The sequence below is a fragment of the Rhineura floridana genome, chromosome 11 (genome assembly GCF_030035675.1).
Source record: "Rhineura floridana isolate rRhiFlo1 chromosome 11, rRhiFlo1.hap2, whole genome shotgun sequence".
Taxonomy (NCBI): domain Eukaryota; kingdom Metazoa; phylum Chordata; class Lepidosauria; order Squamata; family Rhineuridae; genus Rhineura; species Rhineura floridana.
In genome coordinates this window covers 22389221-22409436 of record NC_084490.1, presented here as the reverse complement: position 1 = coordinate 22409436, position 20216 = coordinate 22389221, and the positions used below count along the sequence as shown (strand labels likewise).

The 20216-nt window shown below is 44.3% G+C and overlaps 1 protein-coding gene across 10 annotated transcripts; it reads right to left on the bottom strand.

Annotated features, from left to right (window-relative positions):
- Positions 1-9686: 9686 nt before the first annotated feature.
- On the bottom strand, positions 9687-19830 carry LOC133367284 (apoptosis regulator BAX-like). 10 transcript variants are annotated; one of them, XM_061591350.1, is made up of 8 exons: positions 19659-19824; positions 19405-19529; positions 18808-18861; positions 16211-16265; positions 15389-15565; positions 14067-14199; positions 12003-12089; positions 9687-9856 (listed from the first exon to the last, which is right to left on the bottom strand). In XM_061591350.1, exons 2-8 carry the CDS (start codon positions 19430-19432, stop codon positions 9821-9823), a joined length of 570 nt encoding a protein of 189 aa, XP_061447334.1. In that variant the 5' UTR covers positions 19433-19529; positions 19659-19824; the 3' UTR covers positions 9687-9820. The 10 variants fall into 10 exon arrangements, with proteins under 10 accessions (XP_061447334.1, XP_061447337.1, XP_061447335.1 ...); XM_061591353.1 differs by having other exon boundaries at positions 19662-19824; XM_061591351.1 differs by having other exon boundaries at positions 19405-19547; positions 19674-19824.
- Positions 19831-20216: the final 386 nt, after the last annotated feature.

The window sequence follows — 20216 nt, the reverse complement described above, 5'->3', positions numbered from 1 at the left end:
TTCCAGACCGTTTTCAAGGGTAGCCCCACGTAGAGTGCATTGCAGTAGTCTAAGTGAGAGGAGACCAGTAGCGCGCTCTACATGGGGCTGCCTTTGAAGACTGTTTGGAAACTTAAACTGGTACAAAGAGCTGCAGCCAGAGTATTAACAGGGGCTGGTTACAGGGACCATACAACTCCCTTGTTACAACAGCTCCACTGGCTCCCAGTTTGTTTCCGGTCACAATTCAAAGTGCTGGTTTTGACCTTTAAAGCCCTATATGGCCCAGGTCCAGGCTATTTGCCAGACTGTATCTCCCTATACGAGCCTGCCCGGGCCCTGAGATCTTCAGGAGAGGCCCTTCTCTCAGTCCCAGCACCCTCGCAAGTGCAATTGGTGGGGACGTGAGATGGGGCCTTCTTGGTGGCTGCTCCTAGGTTCTGGAACTCCCTTCCTAGGGAGGCACAAATGGCCCCCTCCTTGCCATCCTTCTGTTGGCAAGTAAAGACTTTTTTATTCCGACAGGCTTTTCGGATAGAAAGTGTTTAGGATTGGGCTTTACAAGGCTTGTTTTATTGTTTTATATTATTATTTGTATTATTTTAAATTGTTTTTAGATTTTTAAGTGCCTTTTACGGATTTAAGGTTGTGCATAGTTTAATTGTATTTTAATTGTATGTTTTTCTATGTTTTTAACTACATGTAGTTCTCTTTGTAAGCTGCCCTGAGTTCCAGTTTGGAAAAAGGGCAGGGTAAAAATAAAGTTTCAATTCAATAAGAAGAGCCTGCTGGATCAGGCCAGTGGCCCATCTAGTCCAGCATCCTGTTCTCACAGTGGCCAACCAGGTGCCTGGAGGAAGCCCGCAAGCAGGACCCGAGTGCAAGAACACTCTCCCCTCCTGAGGCTTCCAGCAACTGGTTTTCAGAAACATACTGCCTCTGACTAGGGTGGCAGAGCAGAGCCATCACGGCTAGTAGCCATTGATAGCCCTGTCCTCCATGAATTTGTCTAATCTTTTAAAGCCATCCAAGCCGGTGGCCATTACTGTGTCTTGTGGGAGCAAATTCCATAGTTTAACTATGCGCTGAGTAAAGAAGTACTTCCTTTTGTCTGTCCTGAATCTTCCAACATTCACCTTCTTTGAATGTCCACGAGTTCTAGTATTATGAGAGAGGGAGAAAAACTTTTCTCTATCCACTTTCGCAATGCCATGCATAATTTTATAGTAGCAGTTAGATTTGCAGCAGTTGTTGTGTGATTATGTTAGCTCCCTGCCATGAAAAGGGAACAAGCTAAAAAAAATCACACCACCATTGGAATCCATAAGTTTCTTCTGAAGGACCTTAGGAATTTGTTGTTATGTGCCTTCAAGTAGATTAGGATTTATGGCAACCCTATCAGCGACCTCCAATAGCATCTGTTACAAACCACCCTGTTCAGATCTTGTAAGTTCAGGTCTGTGGCTTCCTTTATGGAATCAATTAATCTCGTTTGGTTTCCTCTTTTTGTGCTCCCTTTTGTTTTTCCCAGCATTATTGGTTTTTCTAGTGAATCATGTCTTCTCATAATGTGTCTGAAGTATGATAACCTCAGTTTCATCATTTTAGCTTCTAGTGATAGTTCTGGTTTAATTTGTTCTAACACCCAATTATTTGTCTTTTTCATGGTCCATGGTATCTGCAGAGGTCTCCTCCAACACCACGTTTCAAATGAGTCGATTTTTCTCATATCCACTTTTTTCACTGTCCGACTTTCACATCCACACATAGAGATTGGGAATGCCATGGTCTGAATGATCCTGACTTTAGTGTTCAGTGATACATCTTTGCATTTGAGGACCATTTCTAGTTCTCTCATAGCTGCCCTCCCCAGTCCTAGCCTTCCTCTGATTTCTTGACTATTGTCTCCCTTTTGGTTAATGACTGTGCCAAGGCATTGATAATCCTTGACAAATTCAGTGTCCTCATTGTCATCTTTAAAGTTACATAAATCTTCTGTTGTCATTACTGTAGTCTTCTTGACATTCAGCTGTAATCCTGCTTTTGTGCTTTCCTCTATCTTTCAACAGCATTCATTTCAAATCATTACTGGTTTCTGCTAGTAGTATGGCATTGTTTGCATATCTTAAATTATTGATATTTCTCCCTCCAATTTTCACACCTCCAATCTCGCTTTCCATATGATATGTTCTGCATATAGATTAAACAAATAGGGTGGTAAAATACACCCCTGTCTCACACCCTTTCCAATTGGGAACCAATCGGTTTCTCCATACTCTGTCCTTACAGTAGCCTCTTGTCCAGAGTATAGGTTGCGGATCAGGACAATCAGATGCTGTGGCACCCCCATTTCTTTTAAAGCATTCCTTAGTTTTTCCTGATCAACATAGTCAACGGCTTTGCTGTAATCTATAAAGAAAGAGCAGGGGGTGACTAGCATCCAAAAGAGAAACCAAAAAAGGGGTCAAAGACCAAGATGCTGGAAAATAGGAACTTTTATTATAGATAATTGAGACATTTGATTGAGACATTTGACTTTGACACAGTACAGAAAGCGATTTGCTGGTCTTATAATCTTATAAGCCATTATCCCCTGATGAAAGCCTGCAGATAATAGGCTGAAACGCGTTGGGTTTTATCTATAATAAAAGTTCCTATTTTCCAGCATCTTGGTCTTTGAGCCCTTTTTTGTAATCTATAAAGCACAGGTGATTTCCTTCTGAAATTCCTTGGTCCATTCCATTATCCAACGTATGTTTGCGATATGATCTCTGGTGCCTCTTCCCTTTCTAAATCCAACTTGGACATCTGGCATTTCTCACTCTATATATGGTAAGAGCCTTTGTTGTAGAATCTTGAGCATTACTTTATTTGCAAGGGATATTAAGGCAATAGTTCAATAATTGCTGCATTCCCTGGGATCCCCTTTCTTTGGAATTGGGATATATATTGAACGCTTCCAGTCTGTGGGCCATTGTTTAGTTTTCCATATTTGTTGACAATTTGTTTGTCAAAATTTGGTCACATTCAGTCTCAGTAGCTTGTAGCAACTCTATTGGTATGCCATCTGTTCTTGGTGATTTGTTTCTTCCAAGTGGTTTAAGAGCAGTTTTCACCTCACATTCTAAAAGTTCTGGTTCTTTATCATGCAGTTCCTCTGTGAATGAATCTGTCATCCTTGCATCTCTTTTATAGAGTTCTTCATTGTATTGCTTCCATCTTCCTTTTATTTCATCTTGGTCAGTCAGTGTGTTCCCCTGTTGATTATTCAACATCCCTACTCTTGGTTTAAATTTCCCTTTAATTTCTCTGATCTTTTGGAACACAGCTCTTGTTCTACTTTTTTTGTTCTATTTCTATACAATAATTATTGTAATAGTTCTCTTTGTCCCTATGTATTAATTACTGTATTATTGCATTTAGAGTTCTGACCATGTTTGTATCTCCTTTTGCTTTTGCTTTCCTTCATTCTTTAGCCATTTTAAGAGTTTCTCAGTCATCCATTGAGGTCTTTCTCTCTTTTTAACCAGAGGCCAGTGTGGTATAGTGGTTAGAGTGTTGTACTATGACCTGGGAGACCAGGGTTCGAATCCCCACACAGCCATGAAGCTCACTGAGTGACTTTGGGCCAGTCACTGCCTCTCAGCTTCAGAGGAAGGCAATGGTAAACCACCTCTCAATACTGCTTACCATGAAAACCCTATTCATAGGGGTCACCATAAGTCGGGATCGACTTGAAGGCAGTCCATTGTCTTTTTGCATTCTTCCTTGATAATGTCTCTGACTTCAGTCCATAGTTCTTCTGGTTCTCTATCCACTAAGTTTAAAGCCTCAAATCTGTTCCTTATTTGATCTTTATATTCTTTAGTATATCTGGTTTTGTTTTTAATATTGTTGTAAGTTTCTTGGAGACCTTCAGGTACCAAGCGACTAATTAGTTAATAATAATAATAATAATCTCCCCACTTTTATTTTTTTGTAAGTTCCACCACATGTGGCTTCAATATTTTATTGTTAGGTTTACAACTTTATAACTTCAGGCCCTGAGGAGGTTAAAAAGAAGGGAGAATTTAACAAGATGCAACTTCCCCTCACTGCATCACTATTATGGGGAAAGCTTCCCTTGCTGAAATTCACCCTATGTTGCAATTGTTGCAAGGTACAGAAGCCTTCAGCCTCAGTCTGAAGCTAGGAAAACTAAATGCCTGACCTTGTACAGTCTTAGGTGAATAGGCTCAGATAGGTCTATGAAATCAGTCTGTATGTTTTTATGACTTCTTTACAGCCCATTATTTTTAGGGTATAATCAACTCTTGGTAACAGCTCGTTTCGTAACACCCATGAGAATTCACACTTGGCAGGTTTCTACAGCCCTAAGCAGAGTTAAACCACTTATGTGAAAAACAGTAGGAGCAAATGTTTAGACTTGCACAAGATCATGGCTTACAGCATTAAAATGTGTCTAAGTGTGTCATGTGAATGAAATGGGGAAGTAGCATCCTGGTGTGCCTCAGGGCCAGACGCACAGGGGAAAGGCCATAGTTCAGTGCCTTGCATGCAGAAGATTCCAGGTTCAATCCACAGCCTTTCCAGGAAGGGCTGGGAATGTCCCCTGCCTGAAATCCTTAAGACCTGATGCCAGTCAGCATAGACAATACTGACTCAGTATAAGGCAGCTTCCTGTGTTACAAGGGGAGAGGAGAATTGAGTGCTATGCATTCCTGAAGGTAGCTAATAGGAAAAGTCTCCCTATGTCCACTCCTGTTAAGAATCTCAGGCTGTGTCCTCACCATACATTTAAAGCACATGGCTTCCCCCAAAGAATCCTGGGATCTTTGGTTCACCTCACCCAGAGCTACAATTCCCTGTACTTTTAACAAACTCCATTTCCCAGGATTCTTTGGGGCAAGTCATGTGCTTTAAATGTATGGTGTGTAGGCAAGCCGTTTTGGCATCCTCCTGCCCCATCTCAGACACTTTTGTGCCTGAAGTAGAAAAATCAAATGAATATATTAAGCCAGTGATGGGGATTAAGCTAGGGACCATGGCCCTCCAGATGATGTTGGGCTACAATTCCCATCATCCCCGACCATTGGCTATGCTGGCTGGGGCTGAGGGGAGTTGGAATCCAACAACATCTGTTGGAGCCGGAATTGGAGTCTGACAACATCTGGAGGGCTACAGGTACAAGCTGCCCCTCTAGACCAGTATTTGTTACAGAGAACGAGCTGCTGTTCTAGGGCCTTAGTTAGAGGAGGGCCTTCCCTATCACCTGCTATCTGAGATCATTTGAACTAGAGATGCCGGGACCTGCAGCTTGCAATGCATGTATGCTGCCACATATTGATGGCCCCTCTCCAAGATTGTCTCTACAGGGCACCCTAAATCAGGATAGTTCCAATTGACAGGAATTGGTACTGGGGTTCCTGATTGGCACTGGGGTTCCTGATTGGCACTGGTGAAACCTGGGAGCCCTAGGTTCAATCTTCTCTCCTCTCAGAGAACCCCATCCCACTTTGAAAGCCTCTCTGAACCAGTGTCCACCCTGCTAATCCAGACACCAGGATCCCACCCATCTCAAACTCATTAGAAAATGAGAAGAGCACTGCTGGATCAGACCAAAGGCCCATTTAGTCCAGCATCCCACAGTGTCCAACCAGATGCCTAAAGATAGCCCACCCAGGCGTGGCCAGCAGCCACTTGGATCCTCCATGAATTTCTTACTCCCTTTTAAAGTCATCTTAGCTGCTGGCCCTCGCCACCTCTCTCTTGAACTGACTATGTTTCCTTTTCTGAACAACCTAGAAGTCTTTTATTTCTAGCTTTAAATCCCCACCCTCACCCCCAATTCAGGAGCAGGACCTGACTTCTACTACCCCACAAGGCTTCTGACTTCCCACTCAGAATAAGGACTACAATCAGCGGTCCACAAATCTGATCACAAATGGTGACAATCTCTCCCAGTCTGGTTACTGCCTTTGCCCTGGATGCCCACCATAAATGTCCCCTCCTGTCCCCACACCTCCCAATTTTTATTTGCTAGCTCTTTTCCATCCCTGAGTTATTTGTGTGTTGCAGAGGACTTGGGTAAGGAGCAAGGATAAAGGCTACAAACAATGACTAGCTACTAAGCTGAGCCAAAATGTAGGGATCCCTAGCTGCAATCTTAATTATCAGGAAGTAAGTCACATTCTGCTCAGATGGACTTCCAAGTAAACATACGGAGGATGAGTTTGCAAATCTTGATGCGCCATCCTCACCCATGACCCAGGTGTCACTCTTCTTCCAACCCAAACCAGATCTTGCTGTCCTTTTGAAGACCAACAGGCTCTCTCCCCCCAACACACACACACTTCGAACGAGCTCTGGGTGTAGTGATGGTCACAAGGCTTGACTCGGCAGTTTCATCACCATGAGTCAGCATAATCCAGGGCTGTACAGTGTCTGAAAGGTCAGAGAAATGGGTAATTTAACAAGGCCTACGTGAAACACACCCCAGCAGTATCATGTTTCAGTTCCACCAGAGAACTGGCTCAAACTGGATTAACTAGCATCAACGTGTCCAAGGCACACCACACTCAACTTGATCCACGTCCCTCATTACACACTCACGTTCCTCCCCATTTCTGATCAGTAGCCCAGCCTAGTCTTCATTTTCAAATTCTAGGTGGTTGTGTGGGGAGACTGCAGAAATGGAGGCCAAGGATCATTGGGCCTTGCGGGCTTGTGGTTTCTCTCTCTCTCTCTCTCTCCCAAATGCTTTTCTAAACTGATCAGTCAGCAAAGCCTGGAACATTGGTCCTGAGGCATGAAAGTTATTAATTGCTAATTAAAAGCCACTAATAGCACCCACAGCTTGCTGAGCTGGGCCTTTTCTCTTTTGCGGCCAGGACTATATTGCCTTAATTAAACTCATTAACAGATGACATCTTTTGGGTTAAAACCTTAATCTCCCCACCTTATGCTACGATAGACTTTTTTCTTTTGCTGAGTGTGGTAGGAAAAAACCTTCCTCACATGGATGGTATTTGGCATCTCAGGAGGCTGACTTTAATCTGTGCTAACAAGTGATTATGTTGGAGAGGCAGTTTGTAGCTCAGGGGTTACAGAGGAATAAGATACTTGAAAAATTGTATTCACCCCTTATATACCCAGTCAGTCACTACACTGTGCAGGTGAGGGCCTCCTGGAGATACCATTTTATGAGGAGATCCGTTCCACACAACGCAGGAATCGGCCTTCAGTATTGTGGCACCGACACTTTGGAATTTCTTCCCTTTAAATATTAGACAGGCACCATCTCTGTTGTCTTTTTGACACCAACTGAAGATCTTCCTCTTTCAACAAGAGATCTTTCCCAGTCTATCTGTATTGGGATTGTTTTTAAGGTTTAAAAAAATTAAATTCAGTTTCAGTATAAACATAGGTACGTATTTATATCTGAAGAAAAGGCAAAAAATAGATGAATAAAAGAACTGTTGGAAAAACACATTAGCAAAAAAAAATAGAGAAAAAGGGTAAGGACAGGAAGCACAATTATTTGCAGTTGACATACCAGAGCAATGTAATGTTGTCATACATAAATAACATTAGTTTTTAAGATGTTTTATCACTTGCTGTGTGCCACCCTGGGCTCCTTTGAGAAGAAGGGTGGGATATAAATCAGGGCTGTGGAGTCGTGGAGTCAGAGTCGGAAGCAATTTTGGGTGGAGTCGGAGTCGGTAGAAATGTACTGACTCCGACTTCAAAATAAAATTAATATTTTAATATTAATATTAATGTATTAATATTAATACATTAATATACATTTGCCATTTATGAAGGAGTCAGAGTCAGAGAGTAGAAAAATTAATATACATTTGCCATTTATGAAGGAGTTGGAGTCGGACAGTAGAAAAATAGAGGAGTCGGAGTCGAAGGTTTGACATACCGACTCCACAGCCCTGATATAAATGCAAATCATCATCATAATCATTCCTTCCTTCCACTCATTGTGAAGAAGCACTTCCTTCTGTCTGCTCACGAGGGGCAGTGACTGCATGCTGTCTTACTGGCTGAAGCTTTTTAAAAAGAGCACCACACTCTCCCATTTAAGACCCAGTATAACCTTATGTCCTGGTTACCACTCAGACATTTTGCATCGTCCTCCGCCCCCCAAGTTCAATGTGGAGATGTCAAAGGGCACATTCACACCATACATTTATTCCACTATTATTCCACTTTAAACAGCCATGGTTTCCCACAAAGAATCCTGGGAAGGGTAGTTTGTGAAGGGTGTTGAGAATATTAGGGATCTCCCTTTCCCCTTGCAGCTCTACAATTCCCAGAGTAGTTTAACAGTCAATCTCTCTTCCCAGGGAACTCTGGGAATTGTAGTTTTGTGAGGGGAATGGGGGGGTCTCCTAACAACTCTCAGCACCCTTTACAAACCACACATCCCAAGATTCTTTGGGGGAAGCCATGACTGTTTAAAGTGGAATAATAATGGAATAAATGTATGGTGTGAATGTGGTCATAGGCTATTGGGAAGTATTTGTGGGAAAAGTGTATGTGTGTAAGAGAGAGCAGTCAGCCCATTCAGGATAGGATAGGACCTCAAAAACTGGTTTTATAGGAGGATCAGCTTGAGGAGGGGATGGACCAGACTCCTTTTCCCCATAACCACTGTCTGCTGACAGTAAGACACCTTGCCATAGCCTACAGTCCCTTCCTATGTCTGTCATCTTTGAGAACCAACAAGTTCTCTTCCAAAAACCCAGGACAGATCTGTACCATACATTTAAAGCACTATGATATCACTTTAAACAATCATGGTTTCTCCCAAAGAATCCTGAGAACATTTACGTTAAAGGCGCTGAGAGTTATTAGGAAACCCTATTCTCCTCATAGAGATACAGTTCCCAGGGTAGTTTACCAGTCCCTCTTTCCACGGAACTGTAGCGAATTTGTAGAACAAATTCTTCCAAGCTACACAGAAAGTGAATTGAACTGTGAAAGACCAACCCAAATTATGTTTGCATTTTTACACGTTTGTAGGGCAGTCCAATATCTCAGACAGGAGGTCAGGTCTCCTGCTCCTCTGGTGCATTCACTATGGCTGCCCAATTTCCCTGCTTTTCAAAGTTTGATAGAAATATCTGTGGGCTATAGGTATGTTCTTAAATCGCAAGGTTTTTTGCCTATTAGTGAATATAGTAACTACAGTTGAGTATATCACAGAATACATTGTGATCTGAATTAAACAAAACCTGTTGTTTGGGATTGTGTCAAGTTACTAAAGGGGGGCTGCGTGAACATTCAGTAACTATGACCAGCTACCTCAGATATGGGATGAGAAGAAAGCACTCTTGAGGATGGATGTGCAAGTTCCAGGGAGGACTGAGCCTCAGCACTTCTTTTGGAAGATTAAGCACAGCCAAGGGGCTGGTTGTTGTGTAGTCAAAAACACTGATGCGAGAGAAACCTCCACAGAGGTGGGCCACTGGAAAAATGTGTTCATGACATTTATGTTCCACCCTTCCCTTCCTTTAGATCTAGTTGGCATAGCTGAGGTTTCCTGTTTGAACCTCACACCAGCCCTGTGAGGTAGGCCAAGCTGTGAGATATATCGAGTGGCCTAAGATATTCCAGAGATCTTCATGGGTGACTAGAGATTTGAAGCCCCAATCCAAACCCAATACTCTATACTAACTCTCAAAAGACAGAAATAGGATAAAAGTTTCATTTAATGTTTTGGTCAGGGCAAAATCCTCCCAAAGGAGGTCAGGCTTTTTTCCACCTCCCACACTGCAGGAGCATAAGTGCAGTTTATTGTAGTGCCACGTTCTCTCTCTCTACTCTTCTAGCTTGATGAGGTGCTGTAGTTTAGCATAGCAATCTGCAAGGGAAGAACAAGAACTGAGACATTTTGGTGACCATTCAGTTGCAAAGATACTATATCGGCAGGAGCATACAAGTATTGCCAAAGTGTTATTTTGTAACCTTTGCACATTGATCTCCTCAGGGACTGGGGAAAAGAAGATAGCTGTCCTACCATAGAGGAGGTACAGGCGGGCCCCGCTTATACGGCAGGTTCCGTTCCGGACTGCCGCCGTAAAGCGGAAATCGCCATAAAGCAGAACCCATTGACGATAATGGGGCGCGTTGTGCGAAAATGACATCAAAATGGCGCACGACGTTAAAAAAATGCCGTAAAAGCGGAACAAGCCCCTTAATGCAGGGACTTTCCCTAATTGAAAGCCGCCGCATTAGCAAAGCGCTGTAAAGCGGGGCCCTACTGTACCCCAATTTCAGGGCTTGGGGGGACTGCACCTGTGTGACCTTGCTTACTGAATTCAGGCTCCATAGAGGTCTTTACACAGGCCTGCAGCAGGGATTCTTCTTGCCCAGGGAAAGAGAGGAAAGCTAGAGGCTGGGTTGTCCTTAATAGATTGGTACACGGTTTATTCACTTGGACATAAAGCCACAGCCTAGGGATTCCATTCTAAAGTAACCCAAACTCTGTGTCAAGAAAGGCTGGATTCTGCCCTCTGCATTAAATACTCGCCCAGTTCACAAGTCACAGTAAACCACATTTAATGGTTTAACTGTAGGGATGGGGGACCTCGGGCCCAAGGGCCAAATACAGCTCTTCAGGACTCTCCCTAGGCCACACACCCTCTCCCCAGGGTGCATGCCCACTGGCTCTGATTTGCACCCTCCTTGGGTGCTTCTTCCTTGTCCAGATAGAGAGAGGCGTGCAAGTGTGTGTGGAAACTAGCCTACTCTACAAAGGTCACATATACATTAATTGCTCTGCCCATGCTTGCCTCTAACCCTGCTCATCACTGGTATGTGGCCCCCAGAAGTGAATGTGGCCCTTGGGCTGAAAATAGTTCCCCATCCTTGGTTTACCGTGACTGTGCATTTCTGGGCTGTCTGTGTCCTCCCAACTCATGCTGGGAGTTAACAAACCACAATCCCTGGCTTAGCATATTGGCTGAACTGTGGTGTGTTTCACTCTTTAAACACAAACACATGCACATAGTCTGTAGCCAAAGTTTGTTGGAGCAAAATATACCACAATCCCTGGTTTGGACATAATGCTAAATCAGGTATTGTGGCTTTACCTAACAATGATTTAACTTGGTTTACCATGTTGTGTAAATAAGACCTCTGTTATTTGCATAGTTTACTTTTTTTTTCCTCCACAAGCCAAGTAGCTATGAGTCTCATACAAAATCCTATGCCATGTCAACCACACAGCATCTGATATTTCACATTGTACACATCTCTCATGCACTTGTCAAGCCTATCAGAGTCTTAAGAACTAGAAATCTGCCTTTTGAAAAATAAAATTCTCAGAGTTCTTGACCGAATATTTGTGCACACAGCCTGTCTGCAAAAAATGTGAGTTGCCCATGGAGCTATAATATTCTGAAATGAGTAACACTCTCTGGAAAGAGTTGATAATTTGAAGCATCTGAAAGGCTTGTGGAGATTGCCCTGTGTGTAACAATTATGGCATGCCTGCCCCCTGTTGGATCTCTTGTAAAGTAACCAAGTAATGATCATTGAACAGAACAAGCAAACCCAAAACAGAAATGTGGTTAAGGGGCAACTTAAAAGTAGGTTGACCCAATGGAAATCAAGGATTCTTTTTTTGTTGTTCATATCAAGTTGCCTTAAACTGAGTCACACCATTGGTCCATCTGGGCCAGTGCTGTCTACACTGGCAGCTCCCTAGGGTCTGAGGTCCTCTACATTAGTTAGATCCACTAGAGCAGCCATCACCAACCTGGTGCCCTCCAGATGTTTTGGACTACAATTCCCATCAGTCCCCAGCCAGCATGGCTGTCAAACTGCAGACAGTGGTGATTGAACCTGGGATCATATACCTGCCAAGCATGTGCCGTCTATGAGCTTTGACTTTTTTTCCCCTGAGGACTGAAAAGTTTTTCCTTGCAAGCCTTGATTATAACTCCAAATAACCCACTCTCTGTAGTCAAGAGAGCTGGTTAACTACCCAAATATATGCCACTTACCCAGCCTCCCTGCTGCTGGATCCAGGCAGCCAGGCGGTCTCTTAAGAAGCCCATGGCCCAATCCATCACAGGCTCAAACCAGTTGGACTAGAGTTGAGGAAAAGAAGGAAGGGGTAGTACTGATTCACAACAGAGAGAGCCCAAAACTGACAGTATTGTGATACAGTAGAAGCTTGTTATAACATGGGGGTTAGGGGACAAAGGATGCACCAGTGTTATAGGGGTTCTGCGTTACAACAAAAGCTGTGTTATTGCATACAGTATTGTACTCGGTATATCCAAATCAGCGGTACAGCAAGCCTCCTTATAACGAGCTTCCATTGCATCTTTATTAGGAAGAACAGACACTGCAAAGTACTGAGCAGGGTTCAGTTTACCAGAACTCTTCAGGCAAGGTATTAAACCAAAGAATTGGGGGTGAAGAAAGAGTGGATAGAAAAAAAGCAAGTGTGCAGGTTATAACAGTCTTAAGGCTGTAATCCTAGATGCACTAATAGGGAGTAAGTTCCATTGAACTTAGTGGGAATTAATTCTGAGCAAGCGTGTCTAGGCTTGTACTGTTATGGAGGAGGTGCTTTGCAGACTTACAGCCTGAGTGCAGCAGGACTAACTCCAAAGTAAGTGAATATACAATTCCATATGCATGTTTAGTATATCCCACTGTGTTCAATGGAGCTTACTCCCACATACATAATCACAGGACTGCAGCCTCCACCACTTAGATTGTACCTTGTGCAAAAAGATCTCAGGTTGTAGCAGCGCATGCTAGAATGAAGCAGCTATGGATGCGCTCCCCCTTGAAATGAGGTCAACAGTAGAGTTGGGTCTGTCTCTAACACAAATGAGAGCATACAAATCTGCTAAAAGGTAAAGAGCTGAATTAAGGAGAACATGGTACTCCTTTTATTTGCAAATGAACTGTAGGTGGCAAACTACATGAAGAATCCATAGAAACCAAATTGGATAGAGTTACATAGTGGTTGGAGGGCATGCTTCCCTCATAGGCCAGTCTTATGCTTATGATGGGGTAGAGAGAGGAGGAGGAGATGTGGAATAGGAAAACACAGTGGACAAATTTCACCTAGTAAACTTTGTAGAGCCCCATTCCTTTCAAAATGAATGGCAGTTTCCCCACACCTTTGCTCCAAGAAAGAACTACATTCTTCAGAGGCTGATTAACTTTAAGAGGGGTCTCCATGGAGCAAAAGACCCCAACGAAGGTTTCACATCTTGCTGGCAGGCCTTGCAGAAAACCATCAGGATATCAGCCTGACTGCAGTAATTCCTGGCCTGGGCAGGCTACATGTTGCACAGGCAACAAGTGGGGCCAAAACAGGAGGAACTTCCTCCTCAAAGAGAAGAGCCCCCTATGAGTGGGGAAACTTTTGGCTCTCCAGGTGGTGTTGGACTACAACTCCCAGCATCCCTGACCATTAGCCATGGTAGCTGGTGCTGATGGGAGTGGGAATCCGGCTACTTCTGGAGGACCACCACAGGTAGTCCTGCTCTTAACAGTTAGCTCTCCTGACTATATATTTTTATTTCATCTATTATTTTTGTATCTCACTGTTCCTCCAAAAAGCTCAAGATGGCTGACCTGGGGCTTCCCTGTGTTATCCTCACAATGACCTTATGAGGTCGAAAGACAGGGACTGCCTCAAGTTGTTCCAGATACTTTTATGGATGGGGATGCAGCTGCTTGCAATTTTGTCTATTAAAATAGACCCAAGAGGGGCTTCTGCATTGTTCAGTTGCCCCTGGAACAGCTTTTTCCAACCTTTGGGTCTCCAGGCATTGCTGGGCTACAATTCCCATCGTTCCTGCCCACTCGCCTTGCTGGCTGGGGCTCATGGGAGTTGTAGTCCAACAACATCTGGGGACCCAAAGGTTGGGAAAGGCTGCCCTGGAAGATATCAGGTTGCTGGAATGAGAGGCAGAGCCATATTGCAAAATCCACCTGACAGTCCTGCTCACTTTTAAGCATCCTCCCACTGCAGCACCTCGTGGGGTGACAATGCAAACACCCCTGCTTCATAGGTCCTTCCCCTGCTTCCCTGGTTTTACCTTGGCAATGACTTTGTATGAAAAGTAGAAGAAGACAACGATCCGACCCCAGTTGATCCCAGTTTCAAATGTGTGTTCAGACACCTCGGCCAGGACATTCAGTGGGTTGTCACCAGAGACGCTTTCTGTCATGCTGCAAGGAGAGGGTGGCATCAACAGGCAGAGTGGAGCAGCCAAACTTTAGAGCGAAGGAATGGGGAAACTCAAGCCTGGAAGCCAAATGTGGCCCACTGGGCCTCTCTGGTCTTTGGGAATCGCCTCTTTCCCAAGTCACACCCTCCAATTATTTTGCCTGGATGAAACATGTCCTTAAACTGTAACAATGCCTCTCGCTTGCCTAGGTGGAGAGATGCGTGTATATAAACCTCCAAGCATTACGTGGCTGGACTAAAACTTGCTATACAAAGATGAGGCATGCATTCACTGGCATGTGGCCCCTGAAAGGTGGCCCATGAGAGAATGCGGCCCTTGGGACAAAAAAGTTTCCTCGTCCCTGGTTTGGCAGATATTGGCGGCGCTCAGGATGCGTGTGTGTGTACATGTATGAATGCATGCATCTGTGTGTGTTTATAATTAGTTACAAATGTGTGTATGTGTGTGTATATATATATATATATATATATATATATATATATATATATATATATATATATATATATATATATATTGGCACTAACAGCCTCAATATGATTAGCAACAAAAATGCAACCCCAAAACAAAACAAAAAAAGTAATAGAGATAAAAACAGCAAAGCCAGTAGCTTAATTTCTTTTCTTTTTTTAATAATAATAATAATAATAAATTTTATTTCTAGGCCGCCTATCTGGCCGCACAAGCGGCCACTCTAGGCGGCGTACAAGATAAAGTAAAATACAACATACAAACTACATAAAAACCTCTTTTTTTAAGGGCCCAAGTGCCACTAAAAGCATAAGACAGGCATCTGGCATTTGGCGAAAGAGAATGAATGAATCTGGGTGCCACCACAGAAAAGGCCCTTTCTCTACCAGCCTCCTGGTGTGCGGATGTGAGTGAGAGAGTGCTGGTGGGTTGGCTGCAGTCTTGTCTGGTCAGTTTTTTATTAGAATCTCTGTAGTCTTTAAACCAAGCATGTTTTAATTTTGCCAAGTAAACATGCACACTAAGCATCTGACACAGGTAAGGCATAGCTAATCTGGATTCAGTGATACTGAACAAGTGCTCAGCATTCTTTGCAAGAATCCCAGAAATCAGCAGGCACTTGGGGTCCGTCGGATATTAGTTAGTTGACCAGTGGGCCTACCTTCTCCCCACCTCATCATATTGGCTGGGGAACCCCATACCTAGCGATTTCTGGATTACTGCTGAGTTCCTGCCATATACGGAGCATGCAGTCCTTTAGCGAAGTGACCCGGTCCGAATCGACCACATCCTCCCCACTTTGTTGCTCCACTGATATGTCCTCCTCTGTCAGTTGCTCCACTGAGGCTGCCTGGGGATGGAAGAGTGCCTGGATGAATCTGCAAGAGAAAGGCAGATGCATGTTGAGGGACTGCCCTGAGGTAGTCTGAGAAAAAAAGTGGGGGCAAGTGGGTATTTGGCATCCAGGACTTGTGTGCTCTGGATGGAAGATGGACAGAGATGCTACAGTTAGCATAAAGGATGTAAGTGAGTGAGTGAGTGAGAAAGTGGATTAGAGCAGGGATGAGGAACCTGTGGCTCTCCAAATGCTGTTGGACTCCAACTCCTGTCAGTCAAGCTAGCATGGTCAGGGATGATGGAAGTTACGAGTCCAACAGCATCTGCAGGGCCAGAAGTTCCCTGGGTTAGAGCTGAGACGCTCCTGGATTCCTTGAAAGGGACCTTTAGAAAGGGTTGTGGCCCAGTGGTATAGCATCTGCCTTGCATGCAGAAAGTCCCAAGTTCAATCCCTGGCTTCTCCAGATAGAGCCGGGGGAAAACCCTTGCCTGAAATCCTGGAGAGCTGCTGCCATTCAGTGTAGACAATGCTGAGCTAGATGGACCAATGGTCTTGCCTTAGTAAAATGCAGCTCCTGCTCCATTAAGAGAGTGGGGGAAAGGATGTGAGGGTGCAAAAACTCATCAGTCATGCTGAAGGACTGAGGTGCTGACAATATCGCTTGTAGAATGCAGATTTCACCTACCCATGGAGCAGGGCTCTCCCGATTCGGAGGATGGCCGAGAAGCTGTCAGAAGTTCCTTGATAAGAAAGAGAAGAAGCTTGATTCATTTATCTCTTAATATATATATATATATATATATATATATATATATATATATTGCAGAGGATCCAGCTCCTCATTCCATTCCATGCAAACCTCCCTCCTCTTCCTACTTTTCTGAGATCCCAGGAATCCAGGTAATACTTCTGGTCTTGCGACCCCAGAATCTCTTTCTCTCACAAAAGAAGCCCATAACCAGAAATTTTGTGGTGTGGAGCAGTGGCAGCTCTGGGTTTTAGTCCAAACTGTCCAAGGTGCAATTGGACAGCTGCTTAAAAGTTCAGACTAAAACCCAGAGCGGATTCCACTGCCCCACTGGCATGGAGCCACCAACCGAGGAGAGACTGTTTAACATCATACAACTGTACCAAACTGTAACAAAATAAAAATTAATATAACGACATATAAAAATTAAGAGCCTACTGCTTACAGGTTATCCCAGCAGCTCTCATGCATTGCCCAGAAGAGTGGAAGGAGGAAGCAAATTTTCTTCTTCATGAGCAGTTGGTCAAATTATGGCCTGCTTGCTTTCCATTACATTTCCATAAGTGAGAGGGCTAGAGGGCTTACTTTGAAATAAAAACAAAAGCTTAACATTCAGGAAGGGAACCTGGGATGTCCCTGAAAGGAGTTCCCCACTGGTTTCCTTGCAGTTGCAGCCCTGACTCTCTTTCTCTCTCCCACCCTCTACGAACTGAACCAATCCAACCCAGTCCCCACCACAGGGGAAGCTAGCTTGGTAACTAGTGAAAGGGACCCATTTCAAGGTCATGGAGGGGGCTGTATCCCAAACTTCCCCCCCCACTGGCCACTTGGAAATTGCGGAGGGTCTTGGCAGACCACTGAACGATTTTTCTGCCTGCTGTAGCAATTGTAATGCGCTGTACTAGATGCTGCGTGACTTTTAATTGAATTTGTGTAGCTTCTTATGTATTACAATTTGCATTCCACAGAATTTGAACTGTAATACAAGAAAGTACAACACAAGAAATTTAAAAAGTACCAGACCCTGCCCCCTCTGCCAGTCCTAAGGATCGTCAGAAGCCTGGGAAGGGAGGGGTCTCTTACTTTCAGATACCACCTGGGGAGCCCCTTATTCTCTCACAAACCTAGATGCTCATATCATCATAGATGTTTTGCTTTTCAGGTGTTTTCTAAGACGTTTTCTTCTTTAAAAGTTTTAAAAGATATTGTTTTTCAGGTGGTGGTGTTGTTTTTTTTAAATGCTTTTACTAATCACTTGTGTGCCACCCTGGGCTCCCTTTGGGAGGAAAGGCGGGATATAAATTTAATAATAAATAAATAAATCCCATCTGTCTGTGTTTTATTGTCTCAGGTTAAGTCCTCCTTGTTAACCTCTTACAGCCTTGCTTGAGCGCCGGTTCCCTGCTTTAGCAAATCCCTTCTCCACTCGCTGCAACTTGCCACTGGGGGTTTTTTAGCCCTTCCTTACCAACTCCTGCTACTTCTGTTCTCCTCCTCTGGGGTAAAGCTTCCCACCAGCTTTTCCCGCTGTCTCTGTCTTCAATCCCCTTCTTTCCTTCCTCCTAGTCTCTTCCAGTATCTCCACCTTTCTGACTCCTGTCTCCAGTAGTGTAATGGCAAATCCAGAACATCAGGGTCCCTTCATGACAGTCATGCCACACACCCTCACTCGCTTGCTTGCTCTCCATTGTCATCTCCACATGCCTCCCACAACAACAGATATCCCTAGAAGCCAATCAGTATGAAAGGGAGTGTCTCTCTTACCTCTTTCCACTCTGGCTTCAGTCAGCAGGAAAGGACAAGGAAGCATGTTAGAAGGCTCTTCTCATTGGCTAACACACTCCCCTTTCGTGCTGATTGGCTCGTAGGAAGATGGAGACACAGGGACCCTGCTGTCTCAAAAAGGTAAGAGGTCTGAGACCCTCCAAGACCCTGAATGACTACATTCCTGCCTGCCTCTATCTTCTTTTTCTTTCTCTTGGTTGGGGACTCCTGCAGGTAGTGCAGCCAGATGCCCTTTTAGTTCTTCAGCTATATGCATTCCTCAGCTCTAACTGTGTAGCCAGGAAGATGCCTCCCTTCTGGTAAGCTAATCAATTCTGCTGGCAGCTGCAGAGCCAACTCCCAACAGAAGGAATAAGAATCCAATCAAAAAATCAAGGTGAATATTCAATGTGATGGATGTGCCATCTTCCTTCTCCAACCACAAATCCACAGATGGGCCACCTGAATGAAGCTTGTGGACCATTGGTGGTCCATGGACCACAGTTTGGGAACCCCTGCTACAGATTATTATAGAGCACATGAACTATCAATATTGGCCCTCCCTATCAAGGCTCTTGGGATTACTTAAAGCTGCAGTGTTTTTTTAAAAATAAACTTCTATTAACCTTAAACACAGCAACATCTCCAAAGGATACAAAAACCCTCATAAAATGTAACAAAGGACCAACAAAGAAAAAATGTAGGGGAGGTTATTACGCATGAAAATGATGAAATACTGTTTTCCATTGCAGACAGAAGGAACAAGCTACCATGGGACGCTGCAATCCTGAGACCATAGGCAAACGAGGGCCAGGCTCCTGCATCTTAGAAAAAGGAGTTTTAGGAGGTATAATTTGTCATGAAAGCTACACAACAAGACATCTATTTGGCCACTGGGTGCAGTCCCTAAAGACAAGCGACCATCCTTGTTCTAATGAGCTTCTATATATACCCATTTGGAAAACCCAGCAAACTCCTACTAGCAATTCGGGGGGGGGGCGTTCAGTTCAGCATGTGGCCCCTAAGTAGGAATTTCGCAACATTTGAAACTCCACATCATGCCCCCGATACATGTAGGAAACCAGGAAAAAACTTGCATCCCAGACATAAGGAAAGTTCACTTCCGTGCGGACTTGGATCCCCAGCGGAATCCTGTCCATATCACTGTGCTTGATGGGGCTTGCTCTCAAGTAAGCACGCGCAAGATTGCAGCCTTCGTTTTCAAAATGACACATTAGCGGGGGCAAACCCAACGCGATGAGATACGAAAAGACACCCACCAAATCCTACCCTAACCCTCACCTCCCCAGCCCTGCCTCCCACTTTCGCTTATCATCCGGACTTCCCTCTCCCGACAGCTCTCTTACCTGGACTTCCGGGGGCCGGGCCAGCCATCCTGGTGTACAGATCACCGGGACCCCCTAAAAGCGCCTCCCCCTCCGCTGAAACGGCGAGCAAACGCGAGAGAGCAGGGCTAAGACACCGGCGCTCCCTGGGAAGCAAGAGAGTTCTATTGGGACACATGAAGGGTTTCCTGTTGTTTGGTAACTTTTCAGTGTATTTACACCTCCCCCTCCCCCCTTTTAATAAAAGTTACAAGAAGAAGAGTCAAAGACATTACAACTTGAAACAGTACTGGAAATTCTGGGAAAGCTCCACAGGCTGCCATCCCGTGCATACGTATGAGGCGGCGTGTACGTCAGTCCTAGGCAGGGCTGCGTGTATAAGGCTGCGCTGGAAGTAATACGAAGCGCAGTAAGTTACAAGAGGCACAAAGTGCCGAAACACCACGTGTTCAGCAGGTTAGTAATGTCCGTTAAAGATCACGTGTGGAGTTATCGTCTTCGAAGAAACGTGCGATGGCAAATCCATTCCTTGATCCAAACCAGGATTTCAGAATGCTTTGGGTTAAGGGCAGACTCCCAGGCACTAAACTAGACTGGCAGGGCAAGAATTCTGGAGGGAAGATTTTTTAAAATTGAATTTATATCCCGTCCTTCCTCCCGAAGGAGCCCACTTGTGGATACGTGCAAAGGGAGCATGCTATTGCACTCAGGTCCTGCTCACGGGCTTCCCATAGGTACTCAGTTGGACACAGTGAGAACAGTGTTGTTTTTCATACTGAATTTGGAATTGTGACCTGTTGGTGAAGGGCAGAAAAAACTAATTAACAGGATGC